General features: G+C 41.7%; 2 protein-coding genes across 19 annotated transcripts in view; one reads left to right on the top strand and one right to left on the bottom strand.

The window, feature by feature from the left end:
- Nucleotides 1–19,177, top strand: part of DOCK9 (dedicator of cytokinesis 9) — a 382,898-nt gene that overhangs the window by 288,218 nt on the left and 75,503 nt on the right. For all 18 annotated transcript variants that reach the window (XR_004346614.1, XM_032610708.1, XM_032610703.1 and 15 more), the window contains 9 exons: nt 424–516; nt 1,543–1,666; nt 2,018–2,139; nt 3,218–3,304; nt 3,693–3,782; nt 5,061–5,176; nt 5,453–5,522; nt 6,329–6,454; nt 7,011–7,082. Coding sequence is in view for 17 of the 18 variants with exons in the window: in XM_032610708.1 (XP_032466599.1) it covers nt 424–516; nt 1,543–1,666; nt 2,018–2,139; nt 3,218–3,304; nt 3,693–3,782; nt 5,061–5,176; nt 5,453–5,522; nt 6,329–6,454; nt 7,011–7,082 (900 nt within the window). In the remaining variant the exon portion in view is untranslated. The remainder of the gene's footprint in view (nt 1–423; nt 517–1,542; nt 1,667–2,017; nt 2,140–3,217; nt 3,305–3,692; nt 3,783–5,060; nt 5,177–5,452; nt 5,523–6,328; nt 6,455–7,010; nt 7,083–19,177) is intronic.
- Nucleotides 18,530–18,805, bottom strand: LOC116742878 (keratin-associated protein 3-1). The gene is given in 1 exon segment (XM_032610730.1): nt 18,530–18,805. A coding segment is annotated over 1 exon segment (276 nt).

Here is a 19,177-nt window from a genome sequence, read left to right as displayed (position 1 = left end):
ATAAAACTGAGTAATTAGTATAAAAAATTGCCGAGGGGACACAGGAAGGAATGAATCATTTCTTGAAGGATGCATGAGAGTTTGCTTGCTGTACATGGGAGGGAAGGTCGTTCAGACTGAGGGTTTGTGTCAGCAAAGGCATGGAGGTGAAAGTGAGCAGTGAGCAGGCGTTGTCCAGGGCATGGAGGGGTGGGGGAGGGGTTGGGGAGGGAGTGGAGGGGAGGGCTGGGAGATAAGCCAGGGGCGGGTAGGATCTAGGAGTAAGAGGGCTTGTGGGGCTGGAGTCTTGTAAGCAGGAGAAATCCATCAAAGGTGGCTTAGTTTATGATGCAGGAATGCTGCTTTCTTTACAACACATCTGTGTTTATTTTCTTACTCTATTAATTGAAGACTGGTGTCTCCCTTTGCTAATTCTTACTTTAGTGCATTTATGGCAGACCTGGTGGGCCAGTATTCACAAGAAGCGCCTTTGCTGCAGTTCTACACCATCACCAAAACCCAGAATTTTATGATGAGGTAAGTGAGGTTTTCAAGAGAAAACCCAGTTTAACCAGTTTTAAGGAAAACTCAACTTTCTTTGCCTAGTAAACCAGAATTCAAGAGAAGCTGCATACTGAAATTACAGTAATAGAGCTAAATGTTGAAATATTTATTTGACATAAATTTTCTAATTATAAAAGTAACATTTATTATAAAAAATAAGAACTTGGAAAATGCAGATAATATAGAAAAGAAAAACTCAAAATTCCTCTTGTATCCCTACCACCATTAATATTTCCGTTCAAATGCATACTTAAGTATAGTTAAATACTTGTTGGACCTGAGAATCTTCCTTTCTTATTTTTGGGTTTCCTTATGTAGAATTACAATGCAGTTCATTAAAACTACTATGTGAATCCTACTTTTAAATGTTTAAACCTGGTTTTTCATTATGCCTTGGTTGTGTTAAGTTAACAAAGTGGTTTCTGTCATGAGTTTTCCAGTTCTTTCTAGAGTTGAAATACCAACTCTCCTGTTTTTTGGTCAGTGAATGTTTTTAGTCCATTCAGGCTGCTGTAACAGAATACCACCAACTGGGTGGCTTGTAAACAGCAGATATTAATTGCTCACGGTTCTGGAGGCTGGAAGTCTAGGATCAGGGTGCCAGTATGGTTGGGTGAGGGCCACCTCCCAGGTCACAGACTTCCCAGTTGTGTCCTCCCATGGCAGGAAGGGCCTGGGAGCTGTATAGGATCTCTTACAGGAGCACTAATGCCATTTATGAGGGCTCCATCCTCATGCCCTAATCACCCCAAAGGGCCCACCTACTAATACCATCACCTTTGGAGCTAGGATTTCAACATATGCATTTGTGGGGGACACAGACATTTAGACCAGTACAGTGTATTAAGGATCCATTTCTTCCTTAGCACAACTTTACAGCCTCAGCTCTCTTTAACTGCAAACGTTAAATCAGTTTGGAGAGCAAATACACGTTTGTACCTGGGTGACACGTTATTGTTTTAGAATATAAAAAAGATTGTTATTTTGTCTTCCTTGCAGATTAAAATAGAATTGCCCACCCAGCTACATGAAAAGCACCACTTGCTGTTCACATTCTTCCACGTCAGCTGTGATAATTCAAGCAAAGGAAGCACAAAGAAGAAGGATGTTGTTGAAACACAAGGTTTGAATTTCATCATTCCTTTGATTGTTCACAACTTACACATCAGGTTCTTAAATTTTGTCTTGATTCTGAATTTGCATCCTTTTGTGAAGGTGTTTTTAGATGACGTTTGTAAGGGTAGCATGCCCGGCTCACATACGTCCATTTTATAGGAGATAATTTTAGAATTCTAATCCCAAAGAGGCCAGTGTACATTATAGACGCTGTTCTGCAGAGACTATATTCAGGGTCTTTTCAGTTTCTTACTGATTGGTATTAACAGTTCTTAAAGATCAGGCAATTTAGTAACATGGCTGTCTTCATACATTTTCCTACACTTACGGTGATTTTTTTTGTTCTTTATTTCAACAGTTGGATATTCCTGGCTTCCTCTCCTGAAAGATGGAAGGGTGGTGACTAGCGAGCAGCACATCCCTGTCTCAGCCAATCTCCCATCCGGCTACCTTGGCTACCAGGAGCTTGGGATGGGCAGGGTACAGTACTTTAAGACTGGTTGATCGCAGTTCCTTCAGAAAGCATTAAAGATCAGCTAAAACAACAGTAACACACAAAAGCATGCATTATTTTCGCCAGTCCCTCATTTTGGTTTTAGTTATTCATTTTCAAGTAAACTTAGGCCACTGGAAGGCAGTGCTGTTAACAGGTATCACAATCTGGAATTACAGTTTGGGCGTTTTATAAGCCCTGAACTAGCAGTACTTCAGCAGGGAAATGGAAACTTGGAGGTACTGTATGAGATGAAAGTTTGTCTCTGAAAACTAGCCGTGCTCAAATAAAGATAGGTTCTTAGAGTCATGCAAATGGTTAGGAATTGTCTTCCAACTTATTGTAAGTCTAGTAAGCAAATCTCTCACCCACATGGTAGTCCACTCTGATACATTTCTGATTCATTAGAGCTTGAATTTTCTCAGATTCCTCCAATTGGTTTGCTGGTTTTATATTCTTTTTAGCCATCTTAAATGTTATAGACTTCAGTTTTATAACATGCTTAGTTAAGATCTGTTCTGTTTCATTGTGAATGGCTTTTAATATCTCTCTGCATTTAAATAGTGCCAGATTTGGGCCCATGTTATGAACAAATAGTTAAAATATTCCAAAATAAGGGTAAATCATATAACATTCAGTTATTATTCCTAGTCTGAACATGAGAAAAACAGAGGTTTCAGAAATAAAACTAAACACAAACAGATGATGGACCCTTTGCCTGTGCCAGGAATACTTACTATCCTATTTACTTTATCTGGTACCTTATGCCATGACTTTCGGAACCCTGAACTCAAGTTTGGTTAAGTCATTGGTAGTACTGGGAGTCTTTCCCTCTCAAATGGACAGTAATTCATACAGCTGCAAGTACACAGAAAAGGTAGCTTAGAATATCAGGAAGTAGGCAGAAACTAGTACTGGTTACATTCCTGCTGTGAGCCAGGCCTAAATATCAAGTTACTGAGGCTGTCTGGCCTTCAGCACCTCATCAGTACCTTCACTGAAGATGATGTTTGAAGCTAATGTCAGTAATCTGTTGGGATGTTTCTTCCCTCCATATTCTTTCAGCATTATGGTCCAGAAATTAAATGGGTAGATGGAAGCAAGCCACTGCTGAAAGTTTCAACTCATCTGGTTTCCACAGTGTATACTCAGGTAAGCGCTGTTCCATTAAAATTAGCAGTGATTGCTTTGTGAATGAGTTTGCGTGATTTTTTGGCAAAATAAAATCCTAATTGATATATTACATAGATATATTTTCACTCTATAAGTCCTTTTTTGAAGAAAGAAAGTGCATATAAGGTGCTCTCATGTAATGATATAAATGAATAGTACAAGTAACATTTCTCAACAGTTTTCCTCTTTTGTTGGAGGATCTTTGAAATCTTTTTTTAAATTTATTTTTATCTCTTTGATGCTTTCATTTTTATATGATATTTTGTAGTCTAAATAAAACATACATGCTGCAAGAAGCAAATACTTCTGTTTCCACAGCAGATATGCTAATAAACTTTCATTTTCTTGTCTTCTTTTATCTCCCCAGGATCAGCACTTCCATAATTTTTTCCAGTACTGTCAGAAAACCGAATCCGGAGCCCAAGCCTTAGGGAGCGAACTTGTAAAATACCTGAAGGTATCACATAGCTTTCTTAGTAACCCCTTTTTAATGAGTGTACAGTAGGTTGGGTTTTTTTATTTGGTGGTGAGTGAGGCTGCTCTTAGCTAGATACCCTCACACTGATGGCATCTATATGGTTTTAGATAGTGGGAAGAAGTGGACTCGGAAATAATACCACTGTGATCTTCATTCTAGCCCCACATATCCTTTTCTCAGGCTGGACCTAAAACACATTATTCCGCGTAGAAAACCACCCACTTAGAGGCCCTCCCTGTGAGTGCTCACTGGGTGCAGAGCACAGTCACAGGCACATAAAAAGCAGTGACTTTAGTCCCACTGTTAAGTAACTTCTTATTCATTGTAGGGGACAACATAAACTTGGTGAATGCATGCTAGGTGGGCAAAAAACCCAGAAATGATGCACATAACCAACTCCAGCTTTGGGCAGGCTGGGGGGCTCCTGGAGTCATGGAACAGGGAGAGCAGGAGGGTTGGTCTAGGGGAGTTTCACCCAGAACGTGATTCTAGGGGAGCATTTCGAAAAAGGGCAATCTAAGCATGGGGACAAAATAGAAGAAATGTGAGAAGTGGAATTCGTTTGATTTAAGCAAGGAAAATGGAATGGGGATTCTGAAATCACTGCTCCAGGTCCCCTTTCAGCTATATCATAAGAGCCATGTGACTTGAATAAGAACCTTTTATTCATTCTCTATTGCTGCTGTAACAAATTACAACAAAATGGTGGCTTAAAACAACACAAATTTGTTTTCTTACACTTCCTGTAGGTCAGAGATCTGACACGGGTCTCACTGGGCTAAAACCAGGGTGTTATTAACAGGGCTGAGTTCCTTTCTGGAACTCTAGGGGTGAATCTATTTCCTGTCCTTTTCCAGCTCCTAAAGGCTGCACTCATTCCTTGGCTTGTGGCCCCTTCCTCCATCTCAAAGCCAACAATGTTGCATCTCTGAGCATTCTTCCCCCCACTCTCCTGCCTCCCTCTTCCACTTTTAAGGATGCTTGTGATTACTTCAGGCCCACCTGGATAATCCAGCAGAGTCCCCTGTCTCAAGGCCAGCTAATCTGATTAGCAGCCTTAATTCCCCTTTGCCATGTAACACATTCACAGGTTCTGGGGTTTAGGACGTGGACATCTTTGCCCATTAGTCTGCCTGCCACTGTCTCCATTTGTTTAAGATGGATTTCTTCCATCCTTATTTGGAACTAAGTGGAAACTTCTTGGGGTTGGTTTACTTTTAAAAAGGTAACACGAACTTTGCCATTCCACGTCTGTAGAGCCTGCATGCGATGGAAGGTCACGTGATGATCGCCTTCTTGCCCACCATCCTAAACCAGCTATTCCGTGTCCTCACCCGAGCAACCCAGGAGGAAGTCGCCGTCAATGTGACACGGTGAGAGAGGCAGAGAGCGGTGGATACTCTTCTTCCCTTTCAGTCTGTCCGCATCTGGAGCACAGTCATACGTATCTGGGATGCGAGTATGTGTTGGACATTATAGTTAAGAAATTTCTTTTGATCCCATATGCGGGGACCCCATCTGATTCCTTGTTTCCTCGTTTCCTGTGGTGCCAATAGCACCGTCATTGTTCTACTACTACTGTGATAATAACGAAATGTTTCCATTTTCACATTACTGTTCATTGCTTTATTCATTCCTGTGATGTGTAGGGTCATTATTCATGTGGTTGCCCAGTGCCATGAGGAAGGATTGGAGAGCCACTTGAGGTCATATGTTAAGGTATGTAAATGAAACTGCCCCGGTCATTTAAATCTGTGGCTCTCCAGTTTTCCTTCTGAGGACTTACTTTTTTTAATCTAGTCATTTGGGGATGTATTTGGGATGAAACTTAACACCTCTGCTTTATCTTTTATGCCTATAGCTGGTGCTTGCACCTGAACACGGGGAAGTCCAGAGCGGGGCAGCCATTCCTTTATTTACTTAATTTCATTCTTTCAGCTACATTTCATCCTTTTATGGGTTTTGCAAATAATGTGACCCAAATGACATAGAAATTGAAAGATGGGAAGGTTAGCTGTGGCCACCATCAAATTAGAAGACTATGAAGGAAAGTAAGAGGTGCCGTTAGGATAAACATCAGCAAGTTTGTCATTTACATACAATATTTCGTGAACATGGTGGCCTTTACTGTTCTCAAAAGTTACATGTGTTCTATTTAACCTTTGACACCTCTGTGAATTATAGTTATGTATTAGTTTAAAAAGTAAAATTGGGGTGCTTTAGGGAATCAGTTCCTGAGTGTCATGTGACACATTGCTTAAAGTCCTTGGGAGGTGGAGTTCTGGGCTGGAGGACCTACCAGCTGAGTCAGGTGATTCACATGTTTTGATGGGCTCCCTGAAGACACCCTGGGCTCCCTCTTCCTGTCACATGACAACCACCCTTCCCACCTTCCGTTTCCACACCACCTCTCCCACCCATGCAGTTGTATCTCAGTCCCAGATCTCCATCCTTTGGAGCCTCTCCAGCTTTCAGCCCAACTTGGAGAACCGATGCATTAAAATATCTTTCCCTTTTCTTCAAAGTATGCTTATAAGGCTGAGCCGTATATTGCTTCCGAATACAAGACGGTGCATGAAGAGCTGACCAAATCCATGACCACAATTCTCAAGCCTTCCGCCGATTTCCTCACCAGCAACAAACTACTTAAGGTATGTCAGGAGGGCCAGTGTGGCTCTGTGGTATTGAAACAAGAAAATTCAGACTTCATGGCCTGATCGATTTCACCCTCTTTGTGTGCTTTTGGAGACAATCACCACCTCCTAAAAGGGGGTAACAGAGTTAGTTCTTCAGTACCAACTTCACTACTTGTACTTGTGCTCCTAACAGAGCCGCAAGGTATTACTGTGTTCAAAGTTTCACAGTCATTATATTCAAACCGTTGGAGGACACTGAGTTAGAGACTATAAAGGCAAGTGTCCACGGGTGGGACCCAACCGAGAGGAAAGGCCAGTGCGAATGAGTTGGCACCTCTGGTTGGCTGTGCCGTGCTGAATGTCTGCTGAGTGTACAGCATTGTTTACTGTTGGACGCGTGGAAGCGGGTGCATCTGCCTTGCACCTCTGCTCTGACAGCCATTCGCCAAGAGGCTCAGCTATGTTTTCAGGTCACACTTGTTTCACATCAGTGACATTGTCAGCCTAAGGGAGTAAATGTCTCACCTTCTGATTTGTTGTTTTCCTTACTGGATTCTTTTGTTTCTTTCAGTATTCATGGTTTTTCTTTGAAGTTTTGATCAAATCCATGGCTCAGCATTTGATAGAGAACTCCAAAGTTAAGGTATGTCACTTCCTCTCAGGGCTTACCTGGCAGTTCTTACGGGAAATTCTCTTTCATTGTGTTTGTAGCTAACACTTATTATTGCTTTCTATGTTCCGGTCACAGTACTGTTCTAGGGGCTTTCCAAGTAGTAAGTCATTTTGGCTGTATAACAACCCTATGGGGGAAGTACTAGTCTTATAGTTTTATAGATGAAGAAGGTGAGACCAGAGTGCTTGAGTTAACTACCCAGGATCACCCTGCAATGAATTGAGGGAGCCAGGCTTTGGGCCAGTCTGGCTCCAGAGCCCACACTCGTGGAGCTCTGTGTTATTAAATCCAGAGAAAAATAAGTCTTTTCCTTTGACTAGCTTAGAAATCTTCACATCTGTTGAAAAGGGAGTAGCAGTTTAAGCGTTCATTTCAAATGTAACTACCCAGTGTTTGTTAAGTGTCTTGAACATTGTAGAGATTTCTCAGCAACTTAGATGGGAAAGTCTGGTATGATCACACATCCTCTATGGCCTGAGACAACTCTGAGACAACTCCGTCTCCCCTGACGCATCCTCCCCATGGTGCCTGGGTGTGTGTGACCCTCTGGGTCCCCGTGCTGTCCCCTGGTTCCCACTGGTCTCTGCCATGAGATGAACAGACTCTGGCCTGATGCCCCCGCTGGCTGGCTGAGGTTCAGTGTAGATAAATATTTATGGAATTCCAACGCAGTAAACCCAGGTGGCTGTGCGCAGAATTGCTTCTGAGACTCTTGGAGTCCCGGAGTTGCTGTATGACTGGATTCTTACTGTGTCATAGCTGTACAGAAGCGGGGTGTTGGTGACTATGGCCGGGAGCAGCAGGCGCTCATGCAGGGAGCAGGGTTCCTGGGGCCCAGCAGCCTCCTCAATGCACGTGGGAATGAGGGCGGAGCCCCAGGGAGGGAGGCTCAAGATCTAGGTCCCCTGGACAAGGGATCTGGATGGAGAGGAAGCCTGGGGAAAGGCTGGTGGATTTTGTCAGGTGGAAGGCTGGTGGTTCAGAAGCTAAAGCTGTGCTTTTCTTCTAGTAGAGCTGGAGTCTGCTCAGGAGGTTTCCTTTCTTTTCTTTTTTCTTTTAAATCCAATTTTAGTGCACAGGGAGATGCCAGATGCAGGTGGGCCCTGCCTTCCACAGAGTAGCGCACCATCTAAATCTTGCCAGCACAGCCTGCCAAGGGAAAAATCTAGCAGATTGTCTACTTGGCAGTATGCAGCTAAACAGGCATGCACACACACACATCATGTTATTTTGCCTTTCTGTTAAAAATGCCCTATACAGGACAGGCTCTAGGCCTGTCGTCGTCTGCTGGGGCTGCCATCACAAGTACTATACACCGGGGGACTTAAACAACAGAAGTTTATTTCCTTGTGATTCTGGAGGCTAGATGTCTTGAGATCAAGGTGTCTGTAGGATTGGTTTCTCAGGAGGCCTCTCTCCTTGGCTTGTGGGTGGCCTTCTTCTCCCTGTGTCCTCGCATGGTCTTCCCTCTGTGTGTGTCTGTGTCCTAATCTCTTCTTAATCCTGCTGGATTAAGGCTGATCTTGATGACCTAATTTTAACTTAATTTCCTCTTTGAAGACCCTATCTCCAAATGCACTTACATTCTGAGGTAGGGTTAGGACTTCAATGTACGAATTTTGGGGGGAGGTTGGGAACAGGGACACAATTCAGTTCATAACTGAACTACTGGATTTTTCATCATTTTTGTCTTTAAATAAATGGGATCACTTCAGAGAGATTAGTAAACCTGATTATATTTTTAAAAAGAACTGATGTGTTCAGGAAGTATTCATTGAGCCCTTATTATATGACAGGCTCAGAGGTTACACGGTTAAATGTAGTATGATTTGTGCCCTCATGGAGTTCATGTGGGAAAGCATGCAGTTATACCACGGGAGCCATGTTCAAGGAGGTAAGGAACACTTCTGAAACATTCCTGAGAAGTATATTTATTTATTTGTTTATTTTTATTTTTTTATACAGCAGGTTCTTTAGTTATCTATTTTATACATATTAGTGTATACATGTCAATCCCAATCTCCCAGTTCATCCCACCACCACCACCTGCCCCCCAATGTTGCCCCCTTGGTGTCCATGTTTGTTCTCTACATCTGTGTCTTTATTTCTGCCTTGAAAACCGGTTCATCTGTACCATTTTTCTAGATTCCACATATATGTGTTAATATACGATATTTGTTTTTCTCTTTCTAACTTAATTCACTCTGTATGACAGTATCTAGGTCCATCCACGTCTCTATAAATGACCCAGTTTCGTTCCTTTTTATACCTAATATTCCATTGTATATATATACCACATCTTCTGTATCCATTCCTTTGTCGATAGGCACTTAGGTTGCTTCCATGACCTGGCTATTGTAAATAGTCCTTCAGTGAACATTGGGGTGCATGTGTCGTTTTGAATTATGGTTTTCTCAGGGTATATGCCCAGTAGTGGGATTGCTCGGTCATATGGTAATTCTATTTTTAGTTTTTTAAGGAACCTCCATACTGTTCTCCATAGTGGCTGTATCAATTTACATTTCCACCAACAGTGCAAGAGGGTTCCCTTTTCTCCACACCCTCTCCACCATTTGTTCTTTGCAGATTTTCTGATGATGCCCATTCTAACTGGTGTGAGGTGATACCTCATTGTAGTTTTGATTTGCATTTCTCTAATAATTAGCGATGTTGAGCAGCTTTTCATGTGCTTCTTGGCCATCTGTATGTCTTCTTTGGAGAAATGTCTACTTAGGTCTTCTGCCCATTTTTGCATTGGGTTGTTTGTTTTTTTAATATTGAGCTGCATGAGCTGTTTATATATTTTGGAAATTAATCCTTTGTCTATTGATTCAGTTGCAAATATTTTCTCCCATTCTGAGAGTTGTCTTTTCATCTTATTTATAGTTTCCTTTGCTTTGCAAAAGCTTTTAAGTTTCATTAGGTCCCATTTGTTTGTTTTTCTTTTTGTTTTCATTACTCTAGGAGGTGGGTCAGAAAAGATCTTGCTGTGATTTATGTCAAAGAGTGTTCTTCCTGTGTTTTCCTCTAAGAGTTTTATAGTGTCAGGTCTTACATTTAGGTCTTTAATCCATTTTCAGTTTACCTTTGTGTATGGTGTTAGGGGGTGTTCTAATTTCATTCTTTTACATGTAGCTGTCCAGTTTTCCCAGCACCACTTATTGAAGAGACTGTCTTTTCTCCATTGTATATCCTTGCCTTCTTAGTCATAGATTAGTTGACCATAGGGGCATGGGTTTATCTCTGGGCTTTCTATCCTGTTCCTTTGATCTATATTTCTGTTTTTGTGCCAGTACCATATTGTCTTGATTACTGTAGCTTTGTAGTGTAGTCTGAAGTCAGAGAGTCTGATTCCTCCAACTCTGTTTTTCCCTCAAGATTGCTTTGGCTATTTGGGGTCTTTTGTGTCTCCATACAACTTTTAAGATTTTTTGTTCTAGTTCTGTAAAAAATGCCATTGGTAATTTGATAGGGATTGCATTGAATCTGTAGATTGCTTTGGGCAATATTGATTCTTCCAATCCAAGAACATGGTGTATCTCTCCATCTGTTTGTGACATCTTTGATTTCTTTCATCAGTGTCTTTTAGTTTTCTGAGCACAGGTCTTTTACCTCCTTAGGTAGGTTTATTCCTAGGTATTTTATTCTTTTTATTGCAATGGTGAATGGGATTGTTTTCTTAATTTCTCTTTCTGAACTTTGTTTATTAGTGTATAGGAATGCAAGAGATTTCTGTACATTAATTTGGTATCCTGCAACTTTACCAAATTCATTGATTAGCTCTAGTAGTTTTCTGGTGGCATCTTTAGGATTCTCTATGTATAGTATCATGTCATCTGCAAACAGTGACAGTTTTACTTCTTCTTTTCCAATTTGAATTCCTTTTATTTCTTTTTCTTCTCTGATTGCTGTGGCTAGGACTTCCAAAACTATGTTGAATAATAGTGGCAAGAGTGACCATCCTTGTCTTATTGCTGATCTTAGAGGAAATGCATTCGGTTTTTCCCCATTGAGAGTGATGTTGGCTGTGGGTTTATTGTATATGGCCTTTTAGGTAGGTTCTCTCCATGCCCACTTTCTGGAGAGTTTTTATCATAAATGGGTGTTGAATTTTGTCAAAAGCTTTTTCTGCATCTGTTGAGATGATCATATGGTTTTTATTCTTCACTTTGTTAATATGGTGTATCACATTGATTGATTTGCATATATTGAAGAATCCTTGCATCGCTGGGATAAATCCCACTTGATCATGGTGTATGATCCTTTTAATGTGTTGTATTCTGTTTGCTAGTATTTTGTTGAGGATTTTTGCATCTATATTCATCGGTGATATTGGTTTGTAATTTTCTTTATTTGTAGTATCTCTGTCTGGTTTTGGTATTAGGGTGATGGTGGCCTTGTAGAATGAGTTTGGGAGTGTTCCTTCCTCTACAATTTTTTGGAAGAGTTTGAGAAGGTTAGGTGTTAACTCCTCTCTAAATGTTTGATAGAATTCACCTGTGAAGCCATCTGGTCCTAGACTCTTGTTTGTTTGAAGATTTTTAATCACAGTTTCAATTTCATTACTTGTGATTGGTCTTTCATATTTTCTGTTTCTTCCTGGTTCAGTCTTGGAAGGTTATACCTTTTTAAGAATTTGTCCATTTCTTCCAGGTTGTCCATTTTATTGGCATATAGTTGCTTGTAGTAATCTCTCATGATCCTTTGTATTTCTGCAGTGTCAGTTGTTACTTCTCCTTTTTCATTTCTAATTCTGTTGATTTGAATCTTGTCCCTTTTTTTCTTGATGAGTCTGGCTAATGGTTTGTCAATTTTATTTATCTTCTCAAAGAACCAGCTTTAGTTTTATTGATCTTTGCTATCGTTTCCTTCATTTCTTTCTCATTTATTTCTGCTTTGGTCTTTATGGTTTCTTTGCTTCTACTTTGGGTTTTGTTTGTTCTTCTTTCTCTAGTTCCCTCAGGTGTAAGTTTAGATTGTTTATTTGAGATTTTTTTTGTCTCTTGAGGCAGGATTGTATTGCTATGAACTTCCCTCTTACAGCTGCTTTTGCTACATCCCATAGGTTTTGGATCATCATGTTTTCATTGTCATTTGTCTCTAGGTATTTTTTGATTTCCTCTTTGATTTCTTCAGTGATCTCTTGATTATTTAGTAACCTATTGTTTAACTTCCAAGTGTTTGTGTTTTTTATGTTTTTTCCCCTGTAATTTCTGATCTCATAGTGTTGTGGTCAGAAAGGGTGCTTGATATGATTTTAATTTTCTTAAATTAACTGAGGCTTGATTTGTGACCCAAGATAAGATCTATCCTGGAGAATGTTCCGTGTGCACTTGAGAAGAAAGTTCAATCTGCTGGTTTTGGATGGGATGTCCTATAAATATCAATTAAATCTATCTGGTCTATTGTGTCATTTAAAGCTTGTGTATTCTTTATTAATCTTTTGCCTGGATGATCTGTCCATTGGTGTAAGTGAGGTGTTAAAGTCCCCCACTCTTACTGTGTTACTGTAGATTTCCTCTTTTATAGCTGTTAGCATTTGCCTTATGTATTGAGTGCTCCTATGTTGGGTGCATATATATTTATAATTATTATATCTTCTTCTTGGATTGATCCTTCGATCATTAGGTCGTGTCCTTCCTTGTCTCTTATAACATTCTTTATTTTAAAGTCTATTTTGTCTGAGAGAAGAATTGCTACTCCAGCTTTCTTTTGATTTCCATTTGCGTAGAATATCTTTTTCCATCCCCTCACTTTCAGTCTGTATGTGTCCCTAGGTCTGAAGTGGGTCTCTTGGTAGACAGCATATATATGGGCCTTGTTTTTGTATCAGTTCAGTCAGTCTATGTCTTTTGGTTGGAGCATTTAATCCATTTACATTTAAGGTAATTATCAATATGCATGTTCCTGTTACCATTTTCTTAATTGTTTTGGGTTTGTTTTTGTAGGTCTTTCCTTCTCTTGTGTTTCCTGCCTAGGGAAGTTCCTTTAGCATTTGTTGTAAAGCTGGTTTAGTGGTGCTGAATTCTCTTAGCTTTTGCTTGTCTATAAAGCTTTTGATTTCTCTGTCAAATCTGAATGAGATCCTTGCTGGGTAAAGTAATCTTGGTTGTAGGTCCTTCCCTTTCATTGCTTTAAATATATCGTGCCATTCCCTTCTGGCTTGTAGAATTTCTGCTGAGAAATCAGCTGTTAACCTTATGGGAGTTCACTTGTATGTTATTTGTCATTTTTCCCTGCTGCTTTTTTTTTTTTTTTTTTTTTCGGTACGCGAGCCTCTCACTGTTGTGGCCTCTCCCACTGCGGAGCACAGGCTCCAGACACGCAGGCCCAGCAGCCATAGCTCACGGGCCCAGCTGCTCCGCGGCATGTGGGATTCTCCTGGACCGGGGCACGAACCCATGTCCCCTGCATCAGCAGGCGGACTCTCAACCACTGCGCCACCATGGAAGCTCTTCCCTGCTGCTTTTAATAATTTTGCTTTGTCTTTAATTCTTGTCAGTTTGATTACTGTGCATCTCAGCATGTTTCTCCTTGGGTTTATCCTGCTTGGGGCTCTCTGTACTTCCTGGACTTGGGTGGCTATTTCCTTTCCCACGTTAGGGAATTTTTTGACTATAATCTCTTCAGATATTTTCTCGGGTCCTTTCTTTTTCTCTTCTCCTTCTGGGACCCCTATAATGCAAATGTTGTTGAGTTTAATGTTGTCCCAGAGGTCTCTTAGGCTGGCTTCATTTCTTTTCATTCTTTTTTCTTTATTCTGTTCTATGGCAGTGAATTCCACCCTTCTGTCTTCCAGGTCACTTATGTGTTCTTCTGCCTCAGTTATTCTGCTATTGATTCCTTCCAGTGTGTTTTTCATTTCAGTTATTGTATTATTCATCTCTGTTTGTTTGTTTTTTAATTCTTCTAGGTGTTTGTCCTTTAGTTCTCCAAGTCTTTGTTAAATATTTCTTGCATCTTCTCGACCTTTGCCTCCATTCTTTTTCTGAGGTCCTGGATCATCTTCACTATCATTATTCTGAGTTCTTTTTCTGGAAGGTTGCCTGTCTCCACCTCATTTAGTTGTTTTTCTGGGTTTTTATCTTGTTCCTTCATCTGGGACATAGTCCTCTGCCTTTTCATTTTGTTTATCTTTCTGTGAATGTGGTTTTCTTTCCACAGGCTGCAGGATTGTAGTTCTTCTTGCTTCTGCTGTCTGCCCTCTTGTGGATGAGGCTATCTAAGAGGTTTGTGCAAGCTTCCTCATGGGAGGGACTGGTCGAGAAGTATATTTAAAATCAACTATCAGTGTCATCTATCTGAGAACTGTGATAAAAAATTAATAAAGGAATTTAATTGTGTGTGTTCTTTTCTCAAGATGGCAAATTAAACCGTAGAACTTTAGGGTCAGTAGGGACCAGAAAGCTAACTTCTTGTCCAACTCCTCCCTTATTTCACAGAGGTAGAGATGGAAGTCTGTACCCATGAAGTGACCTGCCCAGGGTCACACAATTGAGCAGAGCCAAGAATCATGCTAGAGGCAAGATCACCCTATCTCAAGTGTTCTGCCATTCCCAGCCTATAACCCCATTCTCCAACGTGACGAGGAAATAGTTTGTACTTGGAACTTTACACAAAGCACTCAGATGCTGCCATGCAGAACCTTTTCTGTAAGTTAATTATATCTTGGTCTCAAAACAGCATTCAGACAGTTTTTAGAGATAGTTTATTTTAAAATTATCCAGTTTGCAAAGAAACACAGGCATCCAAAAGGAGAAAGCTTAATCGCAGCATAATTTACTATAAAAAGAGACTCAAAACACCAGCTCCCCACTTTGGGGAGTTTGACATTATTCACTTTTAGAGGGGCTCTCCTGTGGCTTCTGCTTCCATGTCACCGAAGATAGCATCCTTCCCCTAAATCATGCCGCCCTTCCCCTAAACCACACCTTGATCTAGAAACTTCTCTCACAGTTTTTGAAGCGTGCATTAACTTTGCCTCATATCTTAGGAGTAATGAGTTTTTATGTTTGAATTATTTATTTTAATATTTGTCTTATATTTACATCTTAAGAATTGCATGTCCTAGTCCCTGATCCCTGTGTTCTGGATTTAGGGAACAAGTTCATATTCACCATTTCTGTACCACTTGTGATTTCCAGAATCATGATCAAATCCTCTCAGAGTTTTTCTGTTTTTAGGCTGAAGATTGTCAGTATAATCCAGTGTGTTTATAATCCCGACCTTGACTTTCTTCCTCATTGGTGAGTCTGTCTTAAAGTGCCATGAACAGGCACACAACTGTCTTGTAGGGGCATCTGGGCCATGGATTCATGTAAGAGCCAGATGTTTTTTTCAGTGTTGCTGAAAGCCCTGCCCAAGGATATCTGCCGTGGATCAGCATTTGGGGGCATAGTGTGTCTTGAACTGAGGCCTTCATTTTCCAGTCCCGGTGCTGGCAGGGTTGTTCCATCTGATGCCCATATATGAGGAGGGATAAATCTGCACGCTGTTGTACCGAAGATGGAGGCAACCACGTATATATGTCCACCTTCCCGTCCGCGGCCAAGCAAACTACACTTGCGGAGGAGAGCTGTGAATCGGAGCCTCTCTCTGAACTAGCATCTAAAGTAATCAATTTCTTTACTACCGTAGATGGACCTGCAAAGTTTGGATTGATAACATATGACTGTGCCAAACTTGAGTGTTTTATAGGTGAGGTCCTTAGAATCTGTAATAAGCAGTTTTTGAGAAAGATACAAAACAGGCCTCATTGGGGCTTACTGAGGCGTTCCCACTCTGCCTCTAAGGTCAGCATATTTTAGGTGTGTTTTTTCTGTCGTTTATTTTTAACAACTGTAATTTCAGCAGACTCATTTTGAGTTTCCTTCCCTCCCATACTGAATCACGCAAATTGTTAGCATTCCACAGGTGTTCCTCGGGGAAGCTGGAAACCTGGCAGTGGACAGGATGAATATCTACCTTTAAGTGTCAGTTGTTTAGCTTTCAACCATTTTCTGTCTTAATTGAGCAAGGAAAGAGCTTTCATCTGAAGAGTGAACAAAAGGGTGGTATATGGTTCATGTTCTAGGTGTACTGCCAGGACTTCCTCTAAACCATATGTGTACTCTATACGTACATGATGGCAGAACAGTAATAGCCATACTTCCATCCATGAGTCATTGTTTCAAATAGTGTTTGTTCTGTGCAGAGCATTGAGGAGAAATGCAGGTGGAGTGGAGGGTGCGTCCTCAGCCTTGAAGCTCACAGAGTCCTTGCAGAAGGAAAACATGCAGCCAGAGGAGAGTGCAGGAAGGTGTGCACGCTCCAACGTGGTAGATTCACGTGGAGCTGGAGCTGGAACTTTACCTGGGCCTAGAAGGATTATTTTGGGGAGCTTTGTGGCCAAGCAGCAGACGATTTGGTAGAGACCATAGAAAGGCAGGGTAGTGACAAGATGAAAGAGAGTGTAAATGTTAGCAGAGTGATTGGGAAACTTTTGTACCAATGAGTCTCCCTTCCTCCTGGAGTTTAAATAGTCTGTGGAACAGATTAATGCACCTGTCATTGTTTATATGTCTTTTACTTATTTATTTTTTTTAGCTCTCTAACTGCACTAATATAAAATGACGTTTTCTTGTGATGCTGATGAAAATCTAGCATTGGGAGGGAAGAGGTAGGCTTGAGGATGAGGACACAAACCATTATGAATGAATAAGAGAGGATATTAAGACAGAACCAATAATTTGACCCAGCAATTGTACTTCTAAAGTATTTACCAAAGAGAAATGAAAACAGATATCCACACAAAGACCTGTATGCAAATGTGCATAGCAGCTTTATTCATAGGAGCCAAAAACTGGAAATGTCCATTAACTGGTGAATGATAGACAGGTTGTGGTAACTCCATACAATGAAATACTACTTAGTAATAAAAAGGAACAAAGTATTGATTTGATTTCCATCCAGAAACATGGATGGATCTCGAAAGCATTATGTTATGTGAAGGAGGTCACTGTGGTCACATATACATGATACACTATACACTGTATGTGTTCATTTATATGACATTCTAGAAAAAGGAAAACTACAGGGACAGAAAACAGAGCAGTGGTTTCCAGGGGCCAGCGTGGGGGAGGGGATTCAAAGGGACAGGAGGAATCTTTTTTTTTTTTTTTTTTGTGGTACGCGGGCCTCTCACTGCTGTGGCTCTCCCGTTGCGGAGCACAGGCTCCAGACACGCAGACTCAGCGGCCCTGGCTCACGGGCCCAGCTGCTCCGCGGCACATGGGGTCTTCCCGGACCGGGGCACGAACCCATGTCCCCTGCATCGGCAGGTGGACTCTCAACCACTGCGCCACCAGGGAAGCCCAAGAGGAAGTTTTTTGGGTGATAGAAATGGACTGTATCTTGGCTGTGATGGTGGTTACACAGCTGTATTCATTTGTCCAGATGAACCCAACTGTGTACCTTAAAAGGGTGAATTTTAGTATATGTAAATTAAACCTCAATATATCTGACTTAGAACATAGTAAAGTCAGATTGAATGGGGGATAAAAGGCCACCTGGATATTAAGTGTGAGCGTACAGTGGAATGGAGCTTTCCAAAGAGAGAATCGGGGCATGGTTTACCAGGGAAGGTGGAGGTGATCAGTTTTCTTGGGAGATCTTATGGTTTAGGGCTATGGGTTCAGCTGCTGTGACAGAGATCTAAAGTAATATTGACCAACAAGAGAAAAAGTTTATTTCTTCTCACCTCAAAGTCCAGGGTAGTATGGGGGTTCCGTTCCACAAAGTTACAGAGGCCCAGACTCCTTCCATTTCCCTCCTTTGTCTACCTGGAGGGCTGCTCGTCCTCCTGATCTGAATGGGTCACCCCCACGTCCACGTGGAGCCAGCACAAAGAGGAGGGAACGCCTTTTCCCTGTAAGGATATGGCACCAGCAGGGTGCAGAGAGAAATAAACACAGAAAGGTTAGAGAGAAGACCGAGTTTTGCAGATGAAAACGAGGACACAGGAGAAGGAAAGAACTTGCAGGACAAAAGAGAGAAGTGATGTAGGATTCCAGTGAGAGGGAGTAACTTGAGACTGCTGGAAATGTCATTGGCAAATTTCTTGTCTATCCCATTACTTTTCTGTTGTTACTGTCGTTTGCTAAGCCAGGAAAATGAAGTTTATTAACTAGTAGTCTTATTTATTGTAACACTGAGCAGTGAAATGGCCTGTAGAAGAGAGGTCTCTACACCCAGGAGAGTAGAACACAGCAAGGAGCAAAGCACTGAACGCGTGAAGGCTTTTGGATGTCCTTGCGCAGTGGGCAGCGACTTGGGTGGCAGTGGATGCAGCACCCAGGTGATGTAGGACATGGTATAGCCCCTCGCTGGTGTCTGTGGAGACGTGGCTGTCAGCAGCAGGGCCCACAGGGCCCTTCGCTTCAAGGCTGAGTGTGGGTCATCAGGGAGATCCCACTCAGGCCAGCGGTCTGGTGGCAGGAGCTGAGCAGCCAGCAGGAGGGCATGAAGGTGTCGGGCTGACAGCAGGGTGGGGGGCATGGGGCGCAGCAGGTGGGCTGGAGGAGGCGGATCAGGTGTGGGCAGGTGCTGGGCCGGCAGACCGAGCACCGGCAGCCCTTGCTGGAGGCATAGAAGGTGGTGGCCGGGCCACTGCGGACGCTGCAGCATTACCAAGGGGAGAGCCGGCTGCAGGACATGGTCAGGAGGTAGGTTTCGTTTGGCTGAGAAGTCTCCTGCTGTCTTAGTGTCTGTCCTCTCCTGAGCCAGCGCTTATAACACTCACTCCCCTAGATATCAGCTCATTAGGCTAGATCATGTTCTTCCATCTCAGTTTATAATAATCTCCGTAAAGTCATCTCATTACCTCAGTCTTTATTACCCTTCGATGTGTGTCTTACCTCATTGCTTTGTTGCCAAATGGGGACTCTTGACAATAGCTGTTTGTCACTGTAGGGAGAGCTTTATCTCACCATTAAAAAAATTTTATTATAGAAATTTTTAAAAAGAAAAAGAAAGGGAATAGTTTAATGAATCTCATGTGCCTCTCACCCACCCAGCTTCAACAGTTA

The sequence above is a fragment of the Phocoena sinus genome, chromosome 18 (assembly GCF_008692025.1).
Source record: "Phocoena sinus isolate mPhoSin1 chromosome 18, mPhoSin1.pri, whole genome shotgun sequence".
Classification (NCBI taxonomy): Eukaryota; Metazoa; Chordata; class Mammalia; order Artiodactyla; family Phocoenidae; genus Phocoena; species Phocoena sinus.
Note: the sequence above shows the minus strand (reverse complement) of the source record. Positions and strands in the feature narration are given on the sequence as shown.